Source organism: Furipterus horrens, unplaced genomic scaffold (genome assembly GCF_987537825.1).
Source record: "Furipterus horrens unplaced genomic scaffold, mFurHor1.1.pri manual_scaffold_17, whole genome shotgun sequence".
Taxonomy (NCBI): domain Eukaryota; kingdom Metazoa; phylum Chordata; class Mammalia; order Chiroptera; family Furipteridae; genus Furipterus; species Furipterus horrens.
In genome coordinates, this window is record NW_028327187.1 from 113,444,519 (window position 1) to 113,470,877 (window position 26,359).

General features: G+C 45.3%; 1 protein-coding gene across 1 annotated transcript in view; it reads right to left on the reverse strand.

Annotated features, from left to right (window-relative positions):
* EGFL6 (EGF like domain multiple 6) overlaps window positions 1–20,450 on the reverse strand; it is a 46,927-nt gene extending 26,477 nt beyond the window's left edge. The window contains exons 1-2 of the mRNA XM_090264563.1: window positions 20,145–20,450; window positions 4,032–4,144 (exon numbers count right to left, since the gene is read on the reverse strand). Coding sequence (XP_090120689.1) covers window positions 4,032–4,144; window positions 20,145–20,218 — 187 coding nt within the window. The 5' untranslated portion in view covers window positions 20,219–20,450. The remainder of the gene's footprint in view (window positions 1–4,031; window positions 4,145–20,144) is intronic.
* Window positions 20,451–26,359: the final 5,909 nt, after the last annotated feature.

The following is a 26,359-nucleotide window of genomic DNA, read 5'->3' on the forward strand; positions in this document are numbered from 1 at the left end:
AGCGTTTTCCTTGTGAACTAGATCATCCCTCGCCATGCCTGTATGCCAACGAGAGCAAGCTGATTGCTTAGCTCTACCACACTTCCAGTGGCATTGAAAGAAAGATACAGCCTTCCAGACCACAGCCAGCTAGTGCTGCATGTCAACACAAAGATTTAATGAAAATATAATAGATCAGCCAGAAGAGTCTCATGGGGCAAGTGCTGAGGACCCTTCCCTTCTTTTTGTTGCTTGCCTCCTTTTTTCTCTTCCATATCTTCTCTCCTGCTCTCCTTTTGCATGATTAAAATCTTCTCAGTGGTCTGCATGATCAGTAAAAAGAACAACCTGCAGAGTGGAGGCAGGGAGGATGGGAAGCTCCAGCCCTAAAGACAGGAACGAAAGCATGAAGATGATGATGATGATGATGATGATGATGATGATGATGATGATAGCAGAATGATAAAGGCATGATTTTTCTGTTTTGTTTTGTTTTTTAATTTCTGTACCCATACCCCTGACACAAATGAAGCACTCAGCAAATATTTGTTTGCTGAAAGAAGTGGTAAGAGAAACTAGGATAGGATGTGCAACTGATTGGGTTAGAGGCAAGAAAAACATAGCCAAAGATGATGGAAAGGTTGAGTCCAGCTCGTAGGGAGGAGACAGGAAGAAAAAGCAGCAGATAGAAAGAAAGGAAAATGAGACAACCCAAAGAGAAGAAAGAGACAGAGAGAAAATAATGAATGGGGGGACATGTAGGAAATCAAGGGTCCTCAGCAATTTTTGGATCTAGAAGGAGCTCAGGAAATAGCCATGGTTAAAAGAAAGACTCAGTAGTTGTCCCGGAATGTTCCTGACTTCTCTGCCCATTTGATTCCCTGGCTCATGGTAGAGCCACCTCTGAGCAAGCCTGTTCCTAAAGACCCCAGCACCTTCCCCTTCAATTCCAGACTCCAGTTTTTGTCAATGTCACCATTCATCTCCCAGTTACCTGGAATCAAAATTTCACACATCTCTATTTTTTCTTGTCCCCAAACCAATCACAACATTTGATTCCTGTTCTTACCACTGATTCATTAACTGAGCAAATATTTATCTAGCTAATTGGAACTATTTTGCCCATAGATATCTAGGAGATTACACCACCTTGCTCTCCTCAAAGCCCTGCCCTTTTCTTCTGCCACTGCTTGTGACCAGAGCACAACAGAGGGGTCTAACAGCCTAGCCCCTGGTTCCCGGGCAGGACAAACTCTGTGATGCAAGGTACACGCCACAGCTCCTGTGGGAGCAGGCTGAAGCTAGACTTCTCTTGGAATCACATCTTTGACTAGCTTCTTCTCCTGTCCCCTAACTGCCTTACAGATGTCTCCCGAGAGCATCCCTCAATAGAATATTTGTACAAGAATTCCCTTTAAAGACTCTGATCCCAGGAAGTCTGCTGTCAGACATGATGCTAAACTGATAGTCCAAAAGCATAGCTCTGATCATGCCATGCCTTGCATAGAAGTCATTAAATAATCTATTGCCTCTTGAATAAGGGACATGCACCACAACCGTGATCTGGCTTCCATCTCCTCTCTCAGCCTTAGCTTACTCTGTTCCCTACACATAGGCAACACTGTGGTCAACGTAGATTGCCTGCCTACCCCCTTGCTTTCTGCCTCTTCCTACCTTGTTACCCCGCCTGGGGCCCCCCTCCCCAACCCTCCAGCAATTAACATCCTCCTGATCCGTCAAGGACTACCTTGCACAACCCCTCCTTCCACAACCCTTCACAGATTTCTCTAGCCACAAGCAAACTTCTGTTCAACTTTGAGAGCACCACACAACTTTGGCAGGCCTCCCCCAGGAAATTGGTCAATCTTTGTCTTATTAAATAATTAGACATACATTTGACTTCTACCTACTACCTGATTCTAAGTGCCTTCAGAACAGGGACTTAAATATTCATCTTTGGTTTTCCTGCTGCATTCAATCGTGTTGTGAACATGTTAGATACCCAAATAGTTTTGAATAGTATATAAAATAATAGTAATAAATGAAGTGGAGAACTTTTAACAGGGAAACATTTATAGCTCTGAATAAATCATAAGTCAGAAGATAGAGGGGAAAATACTTTGCAGCAAATTTGTTGCAGTTTTGGAGACAAAAGAGATAGAAATTGATTCCCAGTGTCTATTTTGTTATAGATATGTACTTGGGATGTAGGTTTAAGTTTACATGTTACAAAAATAAATCTTTTTTTTTAAGCCCCGAAGACCTCTGATTGTTTATTCCCTGGAAAGTTACTCTCAATATGGCCCAGATCGGAAAGCCCAGGATAAATGCCAAATAGAACACAGAAGCAATGGTAAATAATCCTCTCACTGCTATGAGGTCAAAGCTCCACAAAGATATTTCAATTTACAGAAATTTGGATCTGTGACTTGAATAGCCAGCCAATCCACAGCAAAATTCAGTTGATGTCTAAAATGGTCTGAGATTCAAGCAGGCTTTAGAGAAAGTAAAGCTGTCTTGCTCAATTCGCTCCCAAACCCCACCATCTGTAGCTTTCATTAGTGATTTGTTCGTAGACAGCATCTGGCTAAGTGACACACATTTGAAGGTTAACGATGTGGAGTTGAGCAGACCCTGCCTGGGAAAGAGATTTTGGCCAAGATCTAGGAAGCTCTGGCATTGAGGCAGGGCCTTTCAAGGAATGAAGGCTGACTAGAGAGAGGGAGGTGAAGTCTTGTGTGACCCGGGACCCCACAGGCTGGGGTCTAATTCTGTGCTCTTGTCCCATTATCAGGCAGCACACACTCTGGCTTAGAAATCAGAGACCTGAGGACCGGGGCCTAACCACCTTGTTATCTGGTGCTTCAGGAAACATATATGAGTTGGCTATCAAGAAGGCATGCAAGTTGGATAAAAAATATGATACAGTTTTTAGATATAAAAACCACGGCAACAGCATTAATCTGAACATTGTACTGGGGGTGCTTACAGCCTGGCCCGCTGGCCAGACTTGCACAGTGAGTGTTGTTCTTGAACCCTCTGCCCTTGCCCTTTTCACGTCTTGCTTTAAATTCTTTTGTGACTATAGCATTCTATCATCCCCAAAAGCACTGGGGACGTGATCGGCCCTATGTACCATGGTGAAACTGCTCTGAGCTAGTTACAGACTGACCCTTCCAGAAAGCCAAAGCTCACCCTCATTTATTCGCCAGAGACATGCAAGTTTTATGGCAGTTGGTGCTGAGGTTCGTGTGACTGTAAGAGAGGTCCCAACTCATGGGACTCACATGGTTTTTGCCCCTTTCCACCTGACTGGCTGCAAATAAAAATGTGCCTTGTTGTGTCTAGAAAAAGAATAAGTCAACACTTAATTCCCCCATCACCTGAAGCCTGGGAGGAGACTTATTGGCCCTTTTTGAAGCAAGGGTAATTCAGAGGTATTTTCTCTGCGAGCCAGGGAATGACCATACTCTTGAATGCTTATTCTCCCTCCCCTCTGAAGTAGGTATTACTGTGTTTGTGGCGGACACGGGGCCTCAGTGAGCTTAGCTAGGCCCCTTGCCTAAGGCCAGCTGTGCCATTCTGGGTCTAAAGGTAACACCCATTATCGTGATATTATCAGTGTGAGTACCTACCCTTCTAACTGACAGAGTCCCAGGGGGACGGCTAACTTTCTTTGTCTAGGTAAGCAATGATGTCTCATCACAAGGAAACTGTGACGGTGGAAGGTTTCGAATAATATTGAGCATGTGGGAGTGATGTGTATGTCTCCCCATGTCTCATGGATTCTGGAGATGATCAAGTTCTGTCCTCACCGATCCAGAAACTTTTTGAACCAGAAAGAGAGGGGGCAGGTTGGGGCTGGGACAGACCAGCCAAAAGAAGGCAGCACTGCCATTCTTAAAAAGAGCAAAATTTTTTGTGATTTATAGTTTATAATCTAATGTGACCCACACCAACACCTAAAGTGCGTGGGACATGCAGTGGTGTATCTGCCCACTTAACTGACAAAACACGGAGGTTCAGGCACAGGGTGGCCTGAACAAACTAACCTTCACAGACTCCCTTGCTGCTTCTTCTCCAGCCATAGCAGCAGGCCAGTTTGGTTCCATAGCGACAGACCCCAGGCTGGAGTGCTGGTGCCAACAACCCGTGATCCCTTGGACTGGAGACAAAGAGTCACATGTTAGTACTGAGAAAACAGAAAGGGCAACAGAGACCCCCTCCCTGCTACTACATGAGAGGCAGAGATGTCAGTTGCTTGGTTAATTTCAAGAAACCTGTGCAAATGCCAAATTCCACTTTGAAAACCTGAATTTTGGGTGGCCTATCTGTGCAACCGTCCCTTGTCTGCCTTCCCCAATAATCAGTGTCTTTTATTTCCTTCTTCCTTAGGGTTAAAAGAATTGGGCTACACAGTCTCTAAAACTAGGTGACAGAAAAGTGGCTGAAAGTTTATGCTCCTGAACCTCACAGAACGCCAATTTTCAAGTCTGCTCTGCGTAGACACAATGGCTCCTCGGGCCTGTGTCTGTTTCAGTGCTGAGTGTGGTAACATGACTCCCCAGCCCTGTGGCTCTGTCCCAGAGAAGAGCACTGAACTTTTACCCCACTGGCCACCTGGGAACCACTGATACAACTAGAAGGTCCGCACATTATAGTAGGGTAAGAGCTGGAAGGGCTCTAGAGACCCTTCAGCCAAGCCCTCCCATGTTACAGATGAGGAAACTCCAGCCCTCGGGCAAAGAGGCCCCTCTTCAGCAGACTTGGTTGGGGATAACAGGCCTGGAGCCTTCTCCTTCCTCTCCGCCTCCTGGAAACACAATTTGCTAACCTCTTTAGCCACACAGCAGGGGTGGGCAAACATTTTCCATGCAGGGTCAGATGGTAAATATTTTATGCTTTGTGGGTTATACCTGCTCTGTCCAATTGCAAAGGTAGCCGCAGGCAATCATAAATAGGTGAAGTGGCTGTGTTCAATCAAACTTTATTTATGGACAGTGAAATTTGAACTTAATATACTTTTCATGTGTCATGTCATAGTATTCTTTTGATTTAGCTTTAACCATTTGAAAAGGCAGAAAGTATTCTTAACTCAGGGGCCACATAAACATAGATGCCCACCCAGCCTTGGCCTGTAGGCTGCAGTTTGCCAGCCCCTGGTCAAGTGAGCCCTGCCACCAAGTGCCCCTAAGTGTCCTGGGCCATGGAGGAAGCTAGTAGGGGACAGGGTTGTTACCAGAGTCTGGAAGGAAAGATTTGAGTTGTATATTTTACGGAGGGCTGTGATTATTTCCACACACATATGAAATCCACTATAAAATGTTTCCTGGGCTGTTTAACAGACAAGGAATCCACATTTTACCATGAGCTTTCTGCTGCAGGACTGAATTTTATGCAAGTTAATAACATCTGAGTCAAGGTTGGGAAGTTAGCCTCGTCGCTTTCCGTTGTGCTCTGCCTCCCATCAACTTGGTTACTCAGTTAAAATATGATCAGTGACGTTTCACTGAGAACACCAAATTCAAGGATGAGTTTATTCTTTACTTTTCCTTGAAGGGACTTTTTCATCCCCTAGAAGAATTCATTTGGGGGATTTATAAGTCATTTGCTAAGCCCCAGAATGGGGTTTTTCAATCTCTGTAGCCTCTACATGACCAATATTTTGAACCAGATAAATCTTTGTCCTTGGAGGCTGTCCCGTGCATTGTAAGATACTTAGCAGCATCCCTGGCCTTTATCCATAGACACCAGTAGTACCTCCCCCTCCAGCTTTGTCAGGCAAAAATGTCTTTAGACATTACCACATGCCCCTGAAGGACAAAACTGTCCCCTGTCAAGTACCACTGCATTAAAGTGAAACATTTACTGAGCACTTGCTATATTCCAAACACTGTTTCAGGCACGTGGAGTGATGAAAATGACCCTATCTTTACTCTCTTAAGTTGATGGTATACTATGAACAGGTATGTTACATCATCTGTTCATTCATCATTTAATAGATCAGTCACTCACTCATTCATTTATTTTCTTTCTTTCTTTCTTTCTTTCTCTCTTTCTTTCTTTCTTTCTTTCTTTCTTTCTTTCTTTCTTTCTTTCTTTCTTTCTTTCTTTCTTTCTTTATTGAGCACGTACAATGTTTCAGGCACTGGGTTAGTCTCCAGAGGTTCAGTAGCAACCAAGAGGGATATAACATCTCTGCTCTCATGCAGATCATATTTTGGCCAATTGGATGGGGTATGAGAGGGATGCATTATTGGGTGTTGTGTTTCTGGAATGAGGAATACGGAGGGAGGAACATGTCAGGGAATAGACTGTATTGTGGGTTCTTATTTGTATATGCTCATTTTGAGGGCTCATTAGGCAGACAGCCAGGTGTGGGGGGGGGGGGGCGTGTTGAGTAAGAAGTTGGATATCTGGGCCAGAAGTCCAAGGAGCAGGATGAATTTTGGGAGTCATCTGCAGGGTAGCTGGTTACTGACTCTAGGGGAATCAACGTAGTGTGAGAGGAGAAGGAGACCTAGGGCAGAGCCTCAATGAAACTAGCATGTGAGAGGCGGACCAAGGAGAAGGAAGGTGCAGAAAGACTCCCAGGCAATGCTCTGAAAGGTAACAGGAACGCTTGGTGAGTAAGGTGTCAAGTAAGCCAAATGCGGAGTGTTTCTACAGTGAGCAGGATCAGCTCTGAGGTTGAGAGGCTGTAAAATATGGTGGTTAGGACGATGGTTGATTTTCTGAGTTTGAATCCTGGCTCTGCTATATGTTAACCTGTCACTTTCAGCACATAACTCCATCTTGCTATGTAAGAGCTCAGAGCAGTGACTAACACAGCAGATGATCTCTTATTGATTTCTTTGAGTAGCACTAGCAGTAGAACTAATATTATTTGCATTGAGTAAGATATAAAGTTGAAAATTGCTATTTACTCATAATCAGTCAAACACATCTCAGTTTGAAATAGGTTTCTGCTGTAGTCTGAGTCCTCTGAGAAGCAGAAGCCAAGATGGAATTCAACATGCAAGGGTTTTATTAGGGGAAACCCCTGTGAGGGAAAATGGGAAGAGGGCTAAGGAAGGTTGGAAGAGCCACTGGACCATCATGGAAGTCCGACCCTGAATGAAGGACAGAGGAAAAGAAGGTTGGGTGGAAGCACCCAAGGCTACTGTACAGTCTCCGAAGGTTCAGCAAAGCTGTGGGGGAGGCCAGGAGCCAAAGTCAACCATCAGAGGAGAGCAGTGTTTCCTACAAAAGGTCCCAGCCTGGGAGGAGGCCTGGCAGAAGCAGCCTGTGGAAACATGATGATGGATTTCTAAGAGCAGAGGAGTTGGGGCACTGCCTTTAGTCAATGATCAACTATACCCTCAGCTGCTGGAGGTCTCATGGCTGCCAGTTTCCATGTGACTTGACTTTTTCATGTAAGAAGGAATCCATTTTCACCATAAGGTATAAGAGGAGATTGTCATAGAATTTCATATTAAGGAAGGTGACCTTAGATGGCAACCAGTGCTAACCTATAATTTTACACATAAAGAAACTAGGAGCAAGAAAGACTGGGTCACTTTCCATTGGCATTAGAAGTCAGAGGTGAATACACTTCACCAGACTATTCATGGGGAGCAGAATTTGCCACCCTAAAATATGCCTCTTTGGGCTGATTATTTTTAAGTAATAGCAGACAAAAGACACTCAAAAACCCAGGGAGAAGTTACCCTTTTGTGAGAGACATTTATATTTATAAGGGGAATCTCCATGTGTAATGGTGTCTCGCTCTCTGTACCAGGAAGAGAAGGGTGACTCTAAATCTCTAGATGCTGTATCCATTGAGAAGTCAAAGACTTAAATTTGCATGACACCTTACCCTTGTTTCCTGTGTTTTGCTTAACAACCGCCCATACCTGGCCTTCTCTCCCCACCTCCAACAGCTTCTTTTGCCTCTAAAAGGGGATCTATGATATTTAAGATGCTGGCTTGGACCATCTGAGGGAGTTAGTTACTCCGTTTTCCTGTGTCTTTCTCATGTATACAGGAGGTATCCATGTTATTAAACTTCTGTTTGTCTTTCTCCTGTTAATCTACACAGGGGAGGTCTCAGCCAAGAACCTACAAAGGTATAGGGAATATTATTTTTCCTGCTCTACACTATTCATCCATCCATCTATCCATTTAGCCACCCAAACTTTATTAGGTAATCACACGCCAGGCACTGTGAATCTAGAGGTATATGAGAACAGCCCCTTCCCACAAAGAGTCTGTAGTCTAGAAATAAAGATGGGTAAGTGGATTAATTATACTCCACCATGATGAATCCTGCCAAAGGGTAAATTCGCAGGAGCCAGGGGAAGATACAGGAGTTGTTAGGTTGAGGTGGGTGGGGAGGGTGAATTAGTCATTCATTCATTCATTGGCAGCCGTCCGTCTCGAGAGACGATGGTGTAGCTTCTTAAGAGTCTATCTGCACCACCGAGAATGGTTGTGCAGTCCGACTCGGGAGTGACACGGTATCTGTCTCCTCCCGTGTTGAATCGACATCTTGCGATGACGCTGGAGTGTCCTCTCCAGTGAAGCTGAAGCTACAGAGCCTGGGCAGGGTGATATGGAGGGTCTGCTGTTGCCCATGCAGCAGACCCCCCCCCTCTCTTCGCAGCTGAAGGGTCCAAGGGAAAGACGGAGTCAATACAGCTTGGCTTCAGGTGCGTCACAGGGACTCCGGCTCCAGATTTTCTGTCGGGGTTTACTCCCTTAGCCTTTCCCCTGAAGAGGTATGCCGCAAGGCAGCGGAGGTTTTTTGGAGTCAGAGTTTTCCTTCTCTGATGTGCCCTGACTGGAAGATCGAACCAGCGACACTTAGCTCGCAGGCCGATGCTCAATCCACTGAGCCAAACCAGCCAGGGTGGTTTAAGGGTGAATTAGTATATGTGATGAAATGGCTATAATCCATAAGGACTATCAAGGAGATAGTAAAACAAACCCCCAATGGATTTTTGATTAGGACTGGCACAACCCAGCTCGATCCAACATGGTGACTAATCTCATCTTATGGTGACCCCTAGCCTCATTATATGCTCATTGTAATACATTAGCATGCTTAATGCCACACTAGAGCCGCTATGATTGGAAACAGAAAGCCCATATAAGGGCACAACATGGCCACTAGGACTCTTCCCAGAAATCACCCTTTTCGTGGGAAGGTCCTGAACATTCCTCCTTCCCCTTATTTGAATGTCTTACCCCTTGATGAAATGAGCATCAATAAAAAAAAGTCAGTCCCACTAGAGAAGGGATGCTCTGTCCGTGGAGCAGCCACTCTCTGTCACACCGCTTCACTGATAAACCCTTTCACTGTAAACTCTATGCTGGCTTGTCTTCGGATTCTTTTCTTGCACGAAGCAAGAAATGGGCCAGACTGCAGGGTCCTCGGACCCCTGGAATGCCTGCATCAAGGGCCTTTCTGGAGGAAATTGGGCCTGATATGAATTCTGGTGACTGCAGGAACTCACCCAGGTGCAAGGGAGCGGTCTGTTTAGTGGGGAAGGGGTTCCAGGCAGAGAAAATAGGCTGCATGAAGGATGAAGGCACTAAGAACATGAGTTGCTGGCCTATAAAGTCGAGCATATAAAGTACTGTGTCTTTGGACTCGGGGAGTGGAAAGGGAAGCAGAGAGAATAAACAGCAGGGTGGAGAAGGAGCAGGGGCCAGAAAGAAGAGACCTGAGTCCACGTGAAATGTTTTGTCCATCCCGAGAGCTCTGGAGAGTTATGGAGGGCTTTCAAAAGCAGTTGGAAATATCAAAGATGCGACTAAACACAAACCAGCCTCCGTAGAACTATGGTGACCTTGATAAACTCTAACGAGATCGCTAAAACTGTTAGACTTGAAATCACACAGAAAACAAAATGAAATTTGTTGAAATAGAATATGTTTTAAAATCTAATAAGAAACTTTGGTAAAAGAGCCCAGGGTCCCCAGCACAGGTGGCCAAATCCGTTCCACATGCATTGGGCAAAGTCAATCACCGTTGATTAGTTAGAATACTGCCTGACGTTAACTAACAGGAGAAAGTTAGCAGAGGATGAAACTCATACACGGTTTGCACATTACCACAGCTCTCCAGAGACAGCCTCTTGCTCGAGTTTTATTGCTTTCACATGTGTGCCTGTAGGTGAAAAGGTGAAACAGAAATCCGAGGTGTATTAATTTCTCCCAAGTCATCATTTTTGACATGGTACAAAGTATCACTTGTAAAACTCTCCAAAATGTTAATGAGTAACACTTGGGCCATCAAAAACTTGTTAATAAAGTAAAATGTCTCCTTCACTCTCAGAAAGTCCTTCCCCAGTCACAAATGCAGTTTAGGATTCAAGCTCCGTTAGGAGAAATCAGAAAATTGTTCTTCAATCTAGCCTTAGTCTCCCTTGTTTAAAAAATGAAAACAATAGTTAAGAATCAACTGATGATTAGAAACTATAAAATGGATTCTGACGTCTGGGCAACTATACAAATCAGAAAACGCTGGTTCAGCCTCCAGCTGCTCTGTAGATGCAGCAACACGCTCTGTGCATATTTTCTAAAGACGACCAAACAGCTTCAAAGAACACTGAAGGAAAAACCATCAGAGAGCCATGTGAGTTCATAAATGAGCAACCCACCGCTTAATTAATGGCTGTGCCATCCATGTATGTATTCACCTAGTTTTGAGAGACAGAGTTCCAAAGGGACAGCTACAAATGGGATTTTACTGGTTTGATCATCAGCTTCTACATCTGGCCATGAAAATGGAAAATTAGTTTCAAGGGGCGAATTCCCTACTGGACAGAACTGCTAATAATTACTTGCTGATTTATAGATGCCAGAGGAAATTGATTTATTACACCAAGAATCTAGCTCTGCATTCTATGCTTGCCAGTTTGTTTTAATGTACATGTGCAGCTATTTAAAATTGTGACTAAAAAGAACATTAATTATTAAATGCTTTTGTTGAAATTGAAACAATATTATTGAGGGGAAGAAAGGAATCCAGCATAGGCTAGCATGATATTGACAGTAATAGTAGGGCACACTATCTTATAAAATCTTTTGAAAACTGCTAAAAAAAAAAAGTTTTAACTTTCAGTTTCTACATAGTTCCCACATGCCATTCCATGTTAATATCAGCAAATGATTCAAATTACCTTCCCAGCAGCCTTTCCTATCATTGCTCCAGTACCATGCCCATTCATAAACTTTCCCATCACTGATTCAATTATTATTTTACTTCAACAACTGGTTGTGCATCTTCTGGATCAGGGCCATAAACTATTAGGTTAAACTATATGACAGTGCCATTTTTTTTAAAGTTAAAAATGGCCAAATCTCTTTAATTGCATACATTGCAATTTAACCTTCTCTCATGGAAGAGAAGGTAAAGTGCTCCTGGGCACAAAGCTACACTGTACTTCCCGGGCAGCCTGCCAATTAGTTGGGGCCACATGACTGGTTTTGGTCAATGGAACGTGAATAGATCGCCTGCAGGCCTGCTCACAACACCTCCCAAGCGATCCTTGATGTGCTCCTTTTCAATCAGCCCATGGACTAAAGAGGACTCTGTGGTCCTGAAGGAAGCTGGTGCCTCTCAAGATGGATGGAGGCTGGCCTTGTGTGAAGGCATGCAGTCATCTTTGAAATATGCCTTGGACTTAAAGGCAAGCAAAGAAATAAACAGCTGTGTTCAGCCACTGAGATTTTCAGATGGCTTCATGCAGAGGTTATCCTACCATGATCAACACAGTAGTGTTTCAAGAACCGTTTCTTTTCCTAAAGTCTAGTGCACATGATTTTTTCCCCTTATATGTGAATCCAGTCATATAAAAAAACCTTACGAAGCTATCACTATGAATTGCATTTAGTTCCATATTTAGTGAAGCACATATTTTTTTAAATGCACAATGTCTGTCCAGGAAGTATCCAGCCACGCACAATGAAAAATGAAGACATTTATTGAACAAGATACAAGATACAAGAAACATTGTACACAGGACAATAACACCTAAGTCCCTTTCAAAGTAGGCATCTTGGGACCTTACACAGCTTTCCTGATCGTCATCAGCTGCCCCATCGTATTTTCCTGAATCCCGTCAATCATCTGAAATCTTCCCTTTCAAAGGTGGTTTTAGTTTGGGAAAAGCCAGAAGTTGCAGGGAGCAGAATCATAGCTGTAGACCCACAATTCATCTCTGGTTATGGCCATCCTGAGGAAAGCTGGTGCATTTGGTAGCGGTTTGAACTAAGTCATTAGCAACTGCACTGTGATGTTCCTTCTGCCCTGGTAGCAGAAGCCACAGAATAAATTTTGCCACGACGCACTTCATGCCAAGATTCTGCATCAAAATCTCGGACACAGCAGTGTTTGGAATCCCCAGATTAGCTTCTAGTTCTCGCACCGTCAGTCGCCGATCTGTGTTCATTGCAGCCTGTACATGTTCAACACTCTCAGGTGTTCTGCTTGTTGCAGGCCGTCCAGAACATGACTCACTTTCAACAGATTCTCAACCAGCTTTGAAGCGTTTGTGCCACACTTTTATTTGTGCTGCATGCATTGCATCGTCCCTGAAAGCCTTCTGAATCATCCGAATAGTTTCAGTGGAGGAATATTCAAGCATAAGCCAAATTAGATGCAGATGTGTTGCTCTACTCGTTCAGTCATTTTGAATGCAACAGCCACACAGTACACACATTCACTCAGTGGCGTCTACCGCCCCCACTGACTAGTACAGTGAAGTCGTCATTGTTCACGCATGCGCATTCCAGTCCACTCTCCTTGGCTGCCAGGTTACATCAATGTCACCCAAACCGTTCTTGTTATAATAACAATGGCTGGACTTTTTCTGGACAGACCTTGTATAATATCAGAGCAGTGCATTCTGGGATTATCAAGGAAACATGGTTAAGGTATAGTATCAATCATCTGAATTTAACAGATGTCTGAGTATAAAGAACTTTAATGTATTTGGCTGGATTGACCGAACCACATGGAACCTGATAAACCTGGAGTCATCAACAAAAAGGACTTTATGAACCTACATAAAAACTCGTGATCTTAAACTAAAATGATCCCACCAACATCCTCTGTGCTCTGTCCCCTTGGGATGTCTGGCTGAGCTGGCCAGCTTCTCTTTCTCTTATGCACATCTGTCTTCTTAAACGATGTTTGGCACACAGAAGACCCAGGGAACCCAGTCCTAAGGCAGGGAAGTATTAAACGAAGGTGAGCAAGGCTCTGTGAAGAGGAAGCCCTGAGCTGTGGGGCTCTCAGCAACATGCTGAGTTGCCAGATTTCTTTTAATGCACTGTAGAGCTTGCTGTCTACATTGGTCAAATTAATCAGAAAATTGCTGTCTCCACAGCTGAAGTTAATTTAAAAACATTCCATGGATTATGTAAGTAGGATAGTATTTCTTCATGGGATTCTTTATTGTCTGCAAAAATATACTGTGCCAGAATTCTCTATATGCTTGCTTATGGTTCCAGGAAACTTTATGATATTCTCCAAGACAAATTGAAAGTTAAAACTTCTTTTCTGATGTTTAAATCTGTTTAAATATTGCCAAGCAAATAACAGAAACGTGTTTTTCTAAATAGGAAAAACAAGGTCCAATTATGATGTTTTTTTTCTTTCTGACTTTTGTTTTCTTTTATTCAGAGTTCCCAGGATGAGTTCCGATCCAGGTTCAAGATACAGATTCCAAGTGCAATAGGCCCAGGGATATCCCGAAGTACCTCTCTCACCTTCCTGAATGTACAGGCTATCAAACTCTCTGGTCCCCAATGTGTACTGAGGCATCTTCAAATTCCCCATGCTGTGAGTGGTAGGGCAAAACTTGGAACTTTCCATTGCTTCTTCTATTTCTTTCATTTATCTGCCAAGCTAGGAGTTCAGTGGAAATTGCGGAAGAGAGGAGTGTTAGTGTGGGCTCCCCCAGAAGCAGATCATGAGACAAGGATTTGAAAGCCAGTGGTTTATTGATGAGGTAAAGGGAAGATGGGTAGGGGCGTGGGGAAGCGAGACAAGGGAGGGAAGGTAGTCAAAAAAGCCAGTGCTATCAAGACAGCTGCATTTATTTTCCATCACATCCATCCGTTCAGAGTGAACATGGGAGAGAATGACTTAAGGTGGAGCTACAGAAATTGGAAAAGGCTACATCAAGCAGGTCCTTTCGTGACATTTTGAACAGAACAGATTCTATTCTTAATCCAGTGGAAAGCCACTGAAAGATTTTAAGGAGAGGGCCGATGTGATCTGATTTAAATTTTAAGAGCACACTTTGGGCTGTAGACTGGACAAAGCAAAAGGAGCAAATGAAAGCTATTCTGAGGCTTTACGTGAGATGATGGTCATGCAGCTGGGTGGCAGAGGCAGAAGGGAGGGGAGATGGACTTGAGATGTGGTGGGTAGTAGGACTTAATGCCATGTTGAATACAGGCAGGGAGGGAGAGCAAATGGTTAGAGATAATGCCCAGGCTTCTGGCTCGAATCAGTTTGGATGTAGTTTGTTCTGACATAGCGGGGTGAATAAGTTCTGGAGAGCTGATCAAGAATTCAGTGTTAGACTTCTGGTAAACATTGAGGCATAGGAAGACACGCTTAGCCTCCTCATGAAACCACAAGAAGAATTACAACTAACATCAAAACAAATATCACGCATAACTGCCAGAAAATCAAACCATATGGAAGTCCAACAACCAAAGATTTAAAGAAGCCACAGTCATCCAGATGGGTGGCAGAGGCAGAGATGTGGAGTTGGGGCAGACGGGCGGTGGTGGCAGCAGAACAGACGGTCCCACATTCATGTGAGGTGGATAAAAATTGGGAGGGATACCTTGGGAGCAAGCAATCCCAGCTCCAGGCCAGACCACTCAGCCCAGGGTTCCAGCACCTGGAAGTTAAAGACCCATAACCACTGACTATAAAAACCAGTGGGGGTTGGGGGAGTGGAAGAAGCTGTCCATTTATCAGGAGAGTCCATTTAAAGGGCTCACACAGACTTAGAACATACACAAACCCAGCCACTCTGGCATTCACCACCAGGGCAACAGCTGGAAGGGTTTCAGTCACATACAAGCACTGGGCGAAGTGACCGGAAACAGGGGAAGTGTCGGGCAAACCTCCAGAAGCCAAGCAGCAGCATTGTCCCCTCTCTAAGTCCCCCCCCCCCACAGAGCCACAAAATGAAGTGGGTAACCCTGCCCTGGTGATTACCTTAGGCTCCATCCCACATAGTTTACAGGTGCCTTTTCTACAACAGGCTGAGCTACTAAGCCAGGGAGTCAAAGCGGCTCTACCTAATACACAGAAGCAAACACAGGGAGGCTGCCAAACTGAGGGGGCAAAGAAATATGGCCCAAATGAAAGAACAGAACAAAACCCGAGAAAAAAGAACTAAACAAAAGAGATAGCCAACCTATCGGATGTAGAGTTCAAAACACTGGTGATCAGGATACTCAGAGAACTGAGTACAGCAATAACATAAAGGAAGAAGTGAAGGCTATACTAAGTGAAATAAAAATATACAGGGAACCAACAGTGAAGGGAAGGAGGCCAGGGTTCAAATAAACTATTTAGAACATAAGGAAGAAATAAACATTCTACCAGAACAGAATGAAGAAACAAGAATTCAAAAAAATGAGGAAAGTATAAGAAGACTCTGGGACATCTCCAAAGGTAGCAACATCCAAATCATAGGGTTGCCAGAAAGAGAAAAGGAAGAGCAAGAAATTGAAAAGTTATTTGAAAAAATAATAAAAGAAAACTTCCTTAATCTGGCAAAGGAAATAGACATACAAGTCCAGGAACCACAGAGAGTCCCAAATAAGCTGGACCCAAAGAGGACCATACCAAGACACATCATAATTAAAATACTAAAGGTTAAAGATAAAGAAAGACTGTTAAAAACAGTGAGAGAAAAGCAGTTAGTTACCTACAAAGGAGTTTCCATAAGACTATCAGTTGATTTCTCAAAAGAAACTTTGCTGACAAGAAAGGACTGGCAAGAGGTATTCAAAGTGATGAAAAGCAAGGACCTACAACCAAGATTACTCTGTCCAGCAAAGCTACCATTTAGAATGGAAGGGCAGATAAAGTGCTTCCCAGACAAGGTAAAGCTAAAGGAGTTCATCATCACCAAGCCAATATTAAAGGGACTTATTTAAGAAAAAGAACATCAAAACTATGAACATTAAAATGACAACACACTCACAACTATCAACAACCAAATCTTAAAAAACAAACAAACTAAGCCACAACCAGAACAGGAACAGAATCACAGGTATGGAGATCTGGAGATCATTTGCAGGGTTATCAGCTGGGGGGGGGTGAGAAATGGGGAAATGGTGCAGGGACTAAGAAGCATAATCGGTTGGTACAAAATAGACAGGGGGATGTTAAGAACAGTATAGGAAATGGAGAAGCCAGAAGAACTTACATACATGACCCATGGACATGAATTACGGAGGGGGACTGCTGGAGGGAATGGGGGTACCAGGCAGAGGGCGGCAAAGGCGGAAAATTGGGACAACTGTAATAGCATAATCAATAAAATATACTTTAAAAAAGAATTTAGTTTTAGATGTCCTAAGCTCAGTGAGAGCCAGGAACATGAGATTCCTATTTTGCTTAATCTGCATATAAATATATTGAAAACGCTAGGACTGAAGAGGGTACAGATAAGGAGAAAACAGGGTCAGAGGCCAATCTCTGGAAATGAAGACTGGTAAGAAGAGGTTGGGAAGGAGTAACCAGTGTGGGAGGAGAAAAATCAGCACGTACGGTGTGTTGGTTTTAAAATAGGTCCACAAAAATAAAACTTAATTCCCCCTCCCCTTATGTGGAACTGTACTTAGTGCTGGCTTCTGACAAAGGGAACACAGTGGCGATAATGAAGGGTAATTTCTGAGATTAGAACATAGAAGGCATTGGTATAAGGGAAGTCACCTGCCATGTCATGAGGACACTCAAACAGGCCTATGGAGAGGTCCACAAGATGAAGACCTGAGTCCTCCTGCCCACAGCCATGTGAGTGCGCCATCTTCATAGCAGAGTCTCCAGCTGGAGTCAAGCCAGCAACTTGACTGCAGCCTGGTGAGAAGCCCCAAGCCCCGTCCCACTAAAATGCTCCTGAATTCCTGCCTCACGGAAACTGTGTGAGATAATATATGTTGTTTTCAGCCACTACGTTTTGGGGTATTTTGTTAAATAGCAATAGACAACTAATACATATGCTGCCCAGAAACCCAGCAAAGAGAATACTGGAAGAGCAAGGTAATAACCCTTTCTAAAGATATCTGTAGCTTTGGTACCTTGATTAAAAAAAACAAAAAACATTTTTAACTTACTGATGTGAGGGAGGGAGGGACAGAGACAGGGAAAGGAGAGAGAGAGAAGTATCAAATTGTTGTTCCACTTATTGATGCATTCACTGGTTGCTTTTTTTATGTGCCCTGACCGGGAATGGAACCCACAACCTTAGCATATCGGGACAACACTCTAAACAACTGAGCTACCTGGCCAGGGTGGTACTTTGAATCTCAGATGCCATGGATCATAAGCACACTATTACTAGGTACATTAAGAAAGGAAAATGCTGCCAATTAAACTAAATTATGACTCATGACCTTAATGATAATTCTGAGCAATTCCGTGATAATCATGAGCACGAACTGGTCATAATCTTTAAAGAACACAGACCCTGCAATACCCTGCTTTGCTTTCTAATGCTCCCAGAAAAATGTCCAAACTCCTTGGCTTGACATACGGGGGTCCTCACAGCCTGGTCCTAGCCTGCCCTCTTTACTGCTTGGCAGCCAGTGGGCTCATGACCCCAAATGCTGGCCAATTCACTCTGTATTTTGGGCCAGCGCCTTCTATTTGCATTCCTCTTGCAAGTATGTGTCTACTCACCCAGATATAAATTTATTCCTGTGCAATACTGATGTCATACCTTGGACATTTCATGGCCATTATTTCCTAGAAATGCTCAGCTCTTTAGTTTTGACTATATTCCCACAAATCCCGGTTTGAAGAATAAATAAATAACATGCAAACCATTTACAAATCACTAAAATCATGTTTCAAAATAAGATCTAGTCCATAAATCTAAAATAACAGATTCATGGCTCAGGCTTCCTGGAGAAGGTTCAATAGCACCCTGATAATTATATTACAAATCTCTCCATAGCAGAGGCAATTTTTGTTATAAGTTTTGAAACCTCACAATAGCACCCTGATAATTATATTACAAATCTCTCCATAGCAGAGGCAATTTTTGTTATAAGTTTTGAAACCTCAGAGAAGAATCAGCAGACATACTTTTCTGCAGTCGCCGCCTAGCCTTTTTCTGTAGTGTGTCCCTGCAACGGGGGGTCTGGAGTTGATTCCACACAGTTCCTGGCAGTTCCCTGAAGAGCTGTCCACTTGCCATTTCCAAGCATGGTGAGGAGATAATAAGCACGTGCCCTGGTGAACCTGAGCCAGTGTAATGAAGCCACATTTCACATCTTGAAAACGGCAGAATCCTGACACGGATTCTCCATTTCAATATTCTGTGATTTACTTGGGGGCTTGGGGACTTTTCGTTTAATTTGGTGGCACTTTGAGAGTGATGCTCCTGGAGGTTAGTTTGCTGGTTGCTAGAGACCTAGTGATCTCATCTCCAAAGACCACCTGGCCTTTCTGGAGTGAGCTTTCTAGCAGTAAAAGAACTGGCACCTTCCAGGACAATGGGATTATGGGCGAATGGCATCTGCTCCCATTCTTATCACAAAAAGGACATTGAAACTTGTGACCATACATTCTAAGAACCTGATTTGAGGTTGGTTCTTTTTGGGCTTCAAAATCCCTTAACACTGTGGTACATTCTGATGAAAGCCTTTTACCTGTAAAAAGTCAAACCCAGATAGGCTCACCTTCAAGAAGCCTGCTCTCCCAGGAACTGCCCACTAAAAAATCTCAATAGCCAAGTGGCTGTCATTCAGGTAAAGGTGATTCTGCTTCCTGCCCCCAGGGGACTCCGGATCCTGGACAATACCGGGGCACATTTTTTGGTTGTCACAACTTGGGGAGATTGCTACTGGCATCTAGTGGGTAGAGGCACCACAGATGTTGCTACTGAAAATCCCACAATGCACACAGCAGCCCCTGTCCCCCAGTAATTGTCCATCTCAGCCACAGTGGGGAAGCCCTGCTCTCATGGACACCTCAGAAAGCAAGACATCGCAGCCAGGGAGCCAGGAACCGGTTTCCAGTGAGTGATTCCCAAAAGGCTGCCTGAATGACTGGTGAAGGAAGAGGAGGGACTCTGGGCCAGTCTGCCTGGGTTTGAATGCTGGGGCCATCAGCTACTGGCTGTGCCTTCTCGTTCATTTTCTCCCCTCCCTGTGTGACAGTTTTCTCCTCTACAACACGAGCATGGTAATAATAGTACGTTCCACACACCAGAGTCATGGGGCTTTAAATGGAGTAATAGTCCTAAAGTGTTGCAAACAGTGCCAGGGAGCACTAGCTAAGTGTGTATGTCCTCAGTGGGCTTGCTGATCTCTGCAAAAATAAGTTTCAGGGCTCAGAAAAGGTTATGGGGAGTAAAGAGAGAGCGTCAGATCCTGAACTGCCACAGCAAGAAGAATGAGTCGATTTCATCTGACAACCATAGCCTTTCTTTCCAGCCCATCAACCCAAATCAGAAAGCCACTGAGTAGAGGAACCCCCTTCACAAGGGCCTCAGCCTACAAATGGTAAGCGGTTAGTCTGCATCCTCCCCAGTTTCTTCCCCTCCTTCCCCAGCAAAGCTAGTGACTGACAATCAGTTGGCGCCGTTATAGAGCGGAAAACACGCAACTGCCCAGGGACAGACCCACCCTCTCCCCCACAGACAGCTTCTCACACATCCGCCCCCACAGGAGATGCCTGCAGACCACTAAACCGGACCGCACCCACGGGGCTGCGCACAGAGTCTCCCTCCCCTAGAACCGCCAGGCATGGTCAGGTGGGACGCCGTGGATGGAAAGTAGGCTGGAGAGAAGCCCGTGGACACTCCGGGGCTGCGTTCTTGTTACGTTCCGTCTCAGCACGCACACGCACAGAGAGTAGGGGCCCCGTGGGGGAGCTCAGGCGTGGTGGGGGGCGATCGCCAGCCACTCACCTGGCCGCGTTCCCTAATTCACCTGCCACCCAGGGGAGCAGCAGCTGGAGCGCAAAGGCCCAGGGCGACGGCATCTTCGTGCAGAGCCTCCCTCCGCCACTGTCGCCTGCTGCTCCTCCTCCTGCCCCCAGGGAGGGTGCAGGATAGAGTGCAGCGGGGGCCCGCGGCTTCCTCTCTCCTCCGCTGCTCTGCTTGTGTCTCCAGCCCGGTCCTGCGGTCCTGAGGGGGCAGGGAGGGAGACTGCAGCGGGCAGGAGGGCGGGCGCTCACAGCCCCTGGAGAGGTAGGGGCGCCCTGGCCAGGCCACCACGGCTCCTCTGCGGGTAAAGCAGGGTCCGTGCGCGAGGGAGGGCGGGGCGGGCCATGCACATCTGGCTGGGACCCGCCTCCAGCACCACTCACGCTCAACCTCCGCGTTGCCTTCACCAAGAAACGTACTCCAGACTCAGTGCGCTTCTCTCCGGTTGTATCGCCATCTATTTCAGACACGGGCAGCTTTCAGTGATACCTGTGCTGGAGGAGTTAAGAACTTGGTTGAGAACTCAAAGCAGGAACTGAGGATGTAGGTTCCCAATGACACTCCTACCCTATTTCTGTTTAGATTTCGACATTGCTGAGTTTTCATCCACAGAGTCAAGTCGTGTGCAACCCCTTCCTCTGATAAGCGACCTGCCATGCTCATCCCCGCTGGCTTACTTACATGGGACCAGCACATGATATAGGAATGTAATAACCAGTGCAGAAATTAATGGCACAAACACAAATGCGATGTGAGTTCAGAGAATTCACTTGGGTACCTAATTTGATCTTTATTTTGACAACTTTTATAGTAGGATGAAAGATTGGTCTCTCCGTCATCCCCCCGCCCCCCGCCCCGTATCCACCCTCTCTGTCTTCATGGTGGGCAGACCCCATGACCTCACACTCTGCCTTTGGACTTGACTATGTGCTTTGGCCAGTGGCATTACGGCCACTTGCAACCCCAGGCCTTCAAACACCTGAGTTTCTCTCACGGTCACGAAGGGAGTGTGCCCCAGCTAGCCGCACAGCTCAAGGAGAATGAGAAACAGATAGAACAGAGCTACCTGACCAATGTGCAGACCTACAGCAGAGTTAGTTGGTCTTAGTGTATGCCAGCAAAGGTCAGTGGCGCCAGCCAAGCTCCCAAGGTTTATCGGGATGACTTGTTACACAAGCTATAGCTGACACCCGTGTGGCCTGATGTTGGAAATAAGATAAAGAAGAATATGGAGAAAGAGGAGGCTTGTCTTGATTATGAGCTTCATTCACGGTTTTATAATGGGTTTGTGAACCCTGAGGAAAAAAAAGACACCTACTAAGAAGGGTTCCTGGTGGCTACATGGGCTGAAACACACACACACACACACACACACACACACAGACCCTTACAGCCATTTCTAAGCAGGGGCCTCCCACACAAGCCATGCTTCAGGGAGAAGCCTGCACTGAATTGCCTGCCTGCACTGTGTTCCTCCCATCTGAGCCAGCCTTTATAAGGGAGTTCCTGGGGTTCTTTTTTTATATATATATATAATTTATTTATTTGTTTGCTTGTTTATTTTATTTTTAGAGAGAGGGGAGAGGAGAAAGACAGGGAGAGAAACATCACTGTGTGGTTGCCTCTCACTCGCGTCCCCCACTGGGGACCTGGCCTGCAACCTAGTCATGTGCCCTGACTGGGAATCGAACCAGCGACACTTGGCTCGCAGGCCGATGCTCAATCCACTGAGCCACAGCAGTTAGGGCTGGGGTCCTATTTTAACCAATAGCACTGAGACCGTTCCATCCAATTGGAGCCAGGGCCAATCACAGCAGTTCTATTTTGACTAATCAGGACAGTGCCTTTTGGACCAAACTGAAAGAATTTGATGTCCTCATAGATGCACCAATCAGGGACCAGGGGTGGGGACTCCTGTCCATATAAGCCAGCTCCCCTCCTGCTTGGGAAGTGCACTTTCCCTTTCCACCAAGGATAAAGACTTAGAGCAGAGCTGTCTAGCCAGAAAGGGGCCTGTCCCCAGGACTGCCTCACAGCCATGCTTTTTCACAACTGAGCTGTTTTGCACTGAATGAAGTTTCCTTCTTCAGCACACCCTAAATTGGGGATTCCTGTTGGCATTGAATTGGTGCCAATGACCATCAGTTGACAAGTTTATGCCATAAATCTCGCCAATGAAATGTGATGAGGATGAGGAAGAGTCTTGCTGCAGCCTCCTGGTTCACACCATAGCTGCCCTTACTAATGTAAGCCATGTTCAGTTGGATCCTCTGCATTATGGTGGAAGGCATCGTAATGGATTCAACACGCCTGGTTCGTAACCAGTTAGGCCATTGAGCTGCTCATCGCCAACAGGGACAGGCATCGTCCTAAACACTTTGCAGGCCTCAGCTTCCTGAACACCCACCCCCTTCTCATCATCTCACCCCTTTGCGACTTTAGATATCAGATGAGTCTCATGAAGAAGGCAAGCACGTGGTTTCATCCAGGCTGTTACCAAAACCCTTTGAACTCTTCATATCATAACTGTTTTTTTTTTTAATAACTTGTTTTGTTTACTGAAAATATAGTAGAATTGAAAGGAAAGAATATAAGGTATGAACTGGACACCTGCCGATATCCTAACGCAGGTGGAATATAAAATTTGTCTTGGTTGGGGTTTGCCCACAAGCAGGTTCCGAGGCAAGGACTGAAGTGGCCGCAGTTTGTTCTGGAGGAGCAGGGGAGGTAGGCGGTGACTCCGGGGAGGGAAGGCAGACAACAGCAGGTGTGGATCAAGGTACCATTGGGGCGACTGCAGCTGCGTGCTACTGGGCACCTCCCAGAGCCAGCCTAGAATACACATTTCCATGTGATCTCGCCTGAAAGGCCAGGGAGCTGGGGTATTTAGACACCATCTCCATTCAGTCATTGCCTGAAGGCTTCCAGCAGAGCGCTGACCCTGGGACTTCTGCCTGCTGCGCTGAGGGCAGAGAAAGTCCCACTGGTGCTGACTACTGAGATGCTACTGGCGCTGTCCGACCCGGGAGGAGGTGGCTGGGGCATCACAGCAATTGAATTGAATTGAAAATGATAGTTATGTCCTTGCCACTTCTCCCTAGACAGTCTGACCCAAATCCCTCCCTCCCCCAAATATACCATTATTCAAGAAAAAAAAAAAGTCCTAGTAAAACACAATGAGCCTCAAATGTGGGGGCCATCCTGCTTTCTTAGCCCTGAGTAGCACCTTGAATAATGTTTATCCATCACTTTCTAGCTTTATTTTGATGCTGCTTCTGCTCTTTGTTTGTTTCAGAGCCCACTTCCCTTTGGTAGGCTTAAACATGATGAACATTATGGCAGGACACTTCCAGGGGAGGTCAAATGCTCCTCGGCCAACCCACCTATTACTTTGGGGGCGGGGGGAGCAAATGTGCCATCAGATAGTATGAGGAACAGAGAAGGAACCGGGAAATGATGTGTTGCCAGGTTGGATACAAACTGCCTTGCAAAGGCAGGTGTTTTTAATAATCATCCTGGCCCCCTGGCATTGCTGACTTTGAAGAGAACTACTCTTTAGGGGGCCCTACTCCATTCTACTACCCTGGCTGGTTTGGCTCAGTGGATTGAGTGTCGGCCTGCGAGATAAGTGTCGCTGGTTCGATTCCCAGTCAGGGTACATCAGAGAAGGAAAACTCTGACTCCAAAAAACCTCCGCTGCCTTGCGGCATACCTCTTCAGGGGAAAGGCTAAGGGAGTAAACCCCGACAGAAAATCCGGAGCCGGAGTCCCTAAGGCGGTTTGACGTTGTAGTCAACACCGGCAACTCCTGCGGCGCACCTGAAGTCAAGCTGTATTGACTCCGTCTTTCCCTTGGGCCCTTCAGCTGCGAAGAGAGGGGGGGTCTGCTGCATGGGCAACAGCAGACCCTCCATATCACCCTGCCCAGGCTCTGTAGCTTCAGCTTCACTGGAGAGGACACTCCAGCGTCATCGCAAGATGTCGATTCATCACGGGAGGAGACAGATACCGTGTCACTCCCGAGTCGGACTGCACAGCCATTCTCGGTGGTGCAGATAGACTCTTAAGAAGCTACACCATCGTCTCTCGAGACGGACGGCTGCCGCCGCCGACTCCATTCTACAAAGAAATAACAATCTTTGACCAGAATCTCATAAAATCATCCACACCTTTTACAGGGCTACATTTTGCTCTGCAAATCTATTTCCACTCAGCCCCCCCGGGTAGAACAGGTGTGATGGGATATTTTTGTGCTTTCTGAATATATACATGTAACACACATATAAAACTTTTGACACTTACAATGTGCCTGGTGCCGAGATCCAAAACTTATATTGCAATATCAGCACCAGAAGCAAAGCACTGTCGGATGAAAGAGTCTAGGCCAGAGATTTGAATTTCAATACAGATTACTGGGGGGGTGGGGGGGGAGGGTCTTGTTAAAATGGAGATTCTGATTGTGTAGCTTTGGGATGAGGCCTGAGTCTTGATGACTAAAAAAATCCCAATGATGGCCATGCCAGGTCTAGAGATCACCTGGACCAGCAGCTCTCAAGTTCAGCCGCGCAGTGGAATCATCGAGGAAGCTGTGAAACTACTGGGCTGCACCTCAAGAGATTCTAATGTGTGGACTATGGCTTGGGCATGGGGACCCTTTGACCTTCCTCGGGAGTTTTCATGGAGAGCCGAGACCGAGAGCCATTGATCTGGACTAACTCCGACCTCTTAGAGGTGGAAAAACTCAGGTCCAGCGTGTGAAGTGCCTTGCCCAAGGTCACACACAGGATGAGTTCACCTCTCGCTGTTTCCGTCATATAGTCCTTCCCCCTCAGACTTCATGACATTTATCTAGACCATCCCTACAGAGGAAGACCATGGTACCTTTGTTTTTTAATCTTCTATGTTTATTGTAGCTCAGCAACATGTTCTAGAAATTGATGTTTTGTCCTACTCTGCTTCTTTCCACTCCTTCTAGTTCCATGAAAGGAATCAATGAAGTGTGAGGCTCTCAATGGAGACACTCCCACACTCTGTATGGGAAGGTGTATCTTGAGATAGAAACCATTTTTTCTTCATTCTGTGCCTGTCCAGGACCCTGCTCTTGGAGCTCTATGGCAGAAGCAAAGTCCCAAGCACGCCCAGTCTCCCTTCTCTCCCTCACCCCCACTCCTTCCCTCTCACTCTCTCCTCTTTCTCCATTCTTGCTCAAACATTTAACTAGAACCTACGAAGTGCCAAGCCCTGTGCTGGGCAACAGGGACCACTTAGTGGAAAAGCGTCCACCAGCTCCTGTTTTTTTTTTTTTTTTTTTCTCCTCCCTTGGTGACCTAGGCTGGACAACTAACATATATATTTTAGAAGGTCTTGTCTTCTTTAACATGAGTCTCTCCCACCTCATGGGGAGAATCACTAAAATGAAATTAAAAGAGAAAAAAATGACACCTTGATTCATTTCCTCTCAAAAAATGTGCCAGCTTTTAGAACATTCTCCTTGATGAAGAAAAATAAATTGATATTCGTGGATGATTACTACAGGCTAGACATTTTAGAGTGGGTAGTTATTTACTCTTGGCAACACCTATAAGACAGATATTATTGCACAATTTTACAAATGAGGAATTGAGGATTAGAGTAGTTAACTATTGCATCCAAGGTCATCTATCAATGTAATAGAAAGAACACGAAGATTGAAGTCAGACCTCACCAGAGATTAATTTTGCCACTGAATTTCATTCTTCATAGCAGATTCATAACCTGGTGGTGGAGGAGGCAGGGTGGAGTGAGTTCACCACCGGAAACAGTGAATAACATTTTATATGCAGGGAAGTATGTTCTGGTGAGAGACAACATGGCTTTCATCCAGTTTTTAAGGGAGCTATGACCCTTAAAATGTCACTATTACATAGAGAAAATCCCATTGCCATGAATAAAATCTCATTGTCCAAACGTTAGCTCCCTTCACTTTTACGAGATTTTTCAGTTTCCAACTTAAGGCACTCAGTCATCAGGGGTTTTTCTTTCTGTCTCTATTGGGAGTAGATGTGGCTTAAGTCCATCCTGTACACTTCCTTCCTGTTCTGTGTGTAGATATCCTTTGCTATTTTCCTGTTCACAATTGAATGTAATAATAACTTGGCAAGGCTTGTCTATTTATTTTTACCCACATAAAGCCTATATACTGATTTGCAAGAACGAAA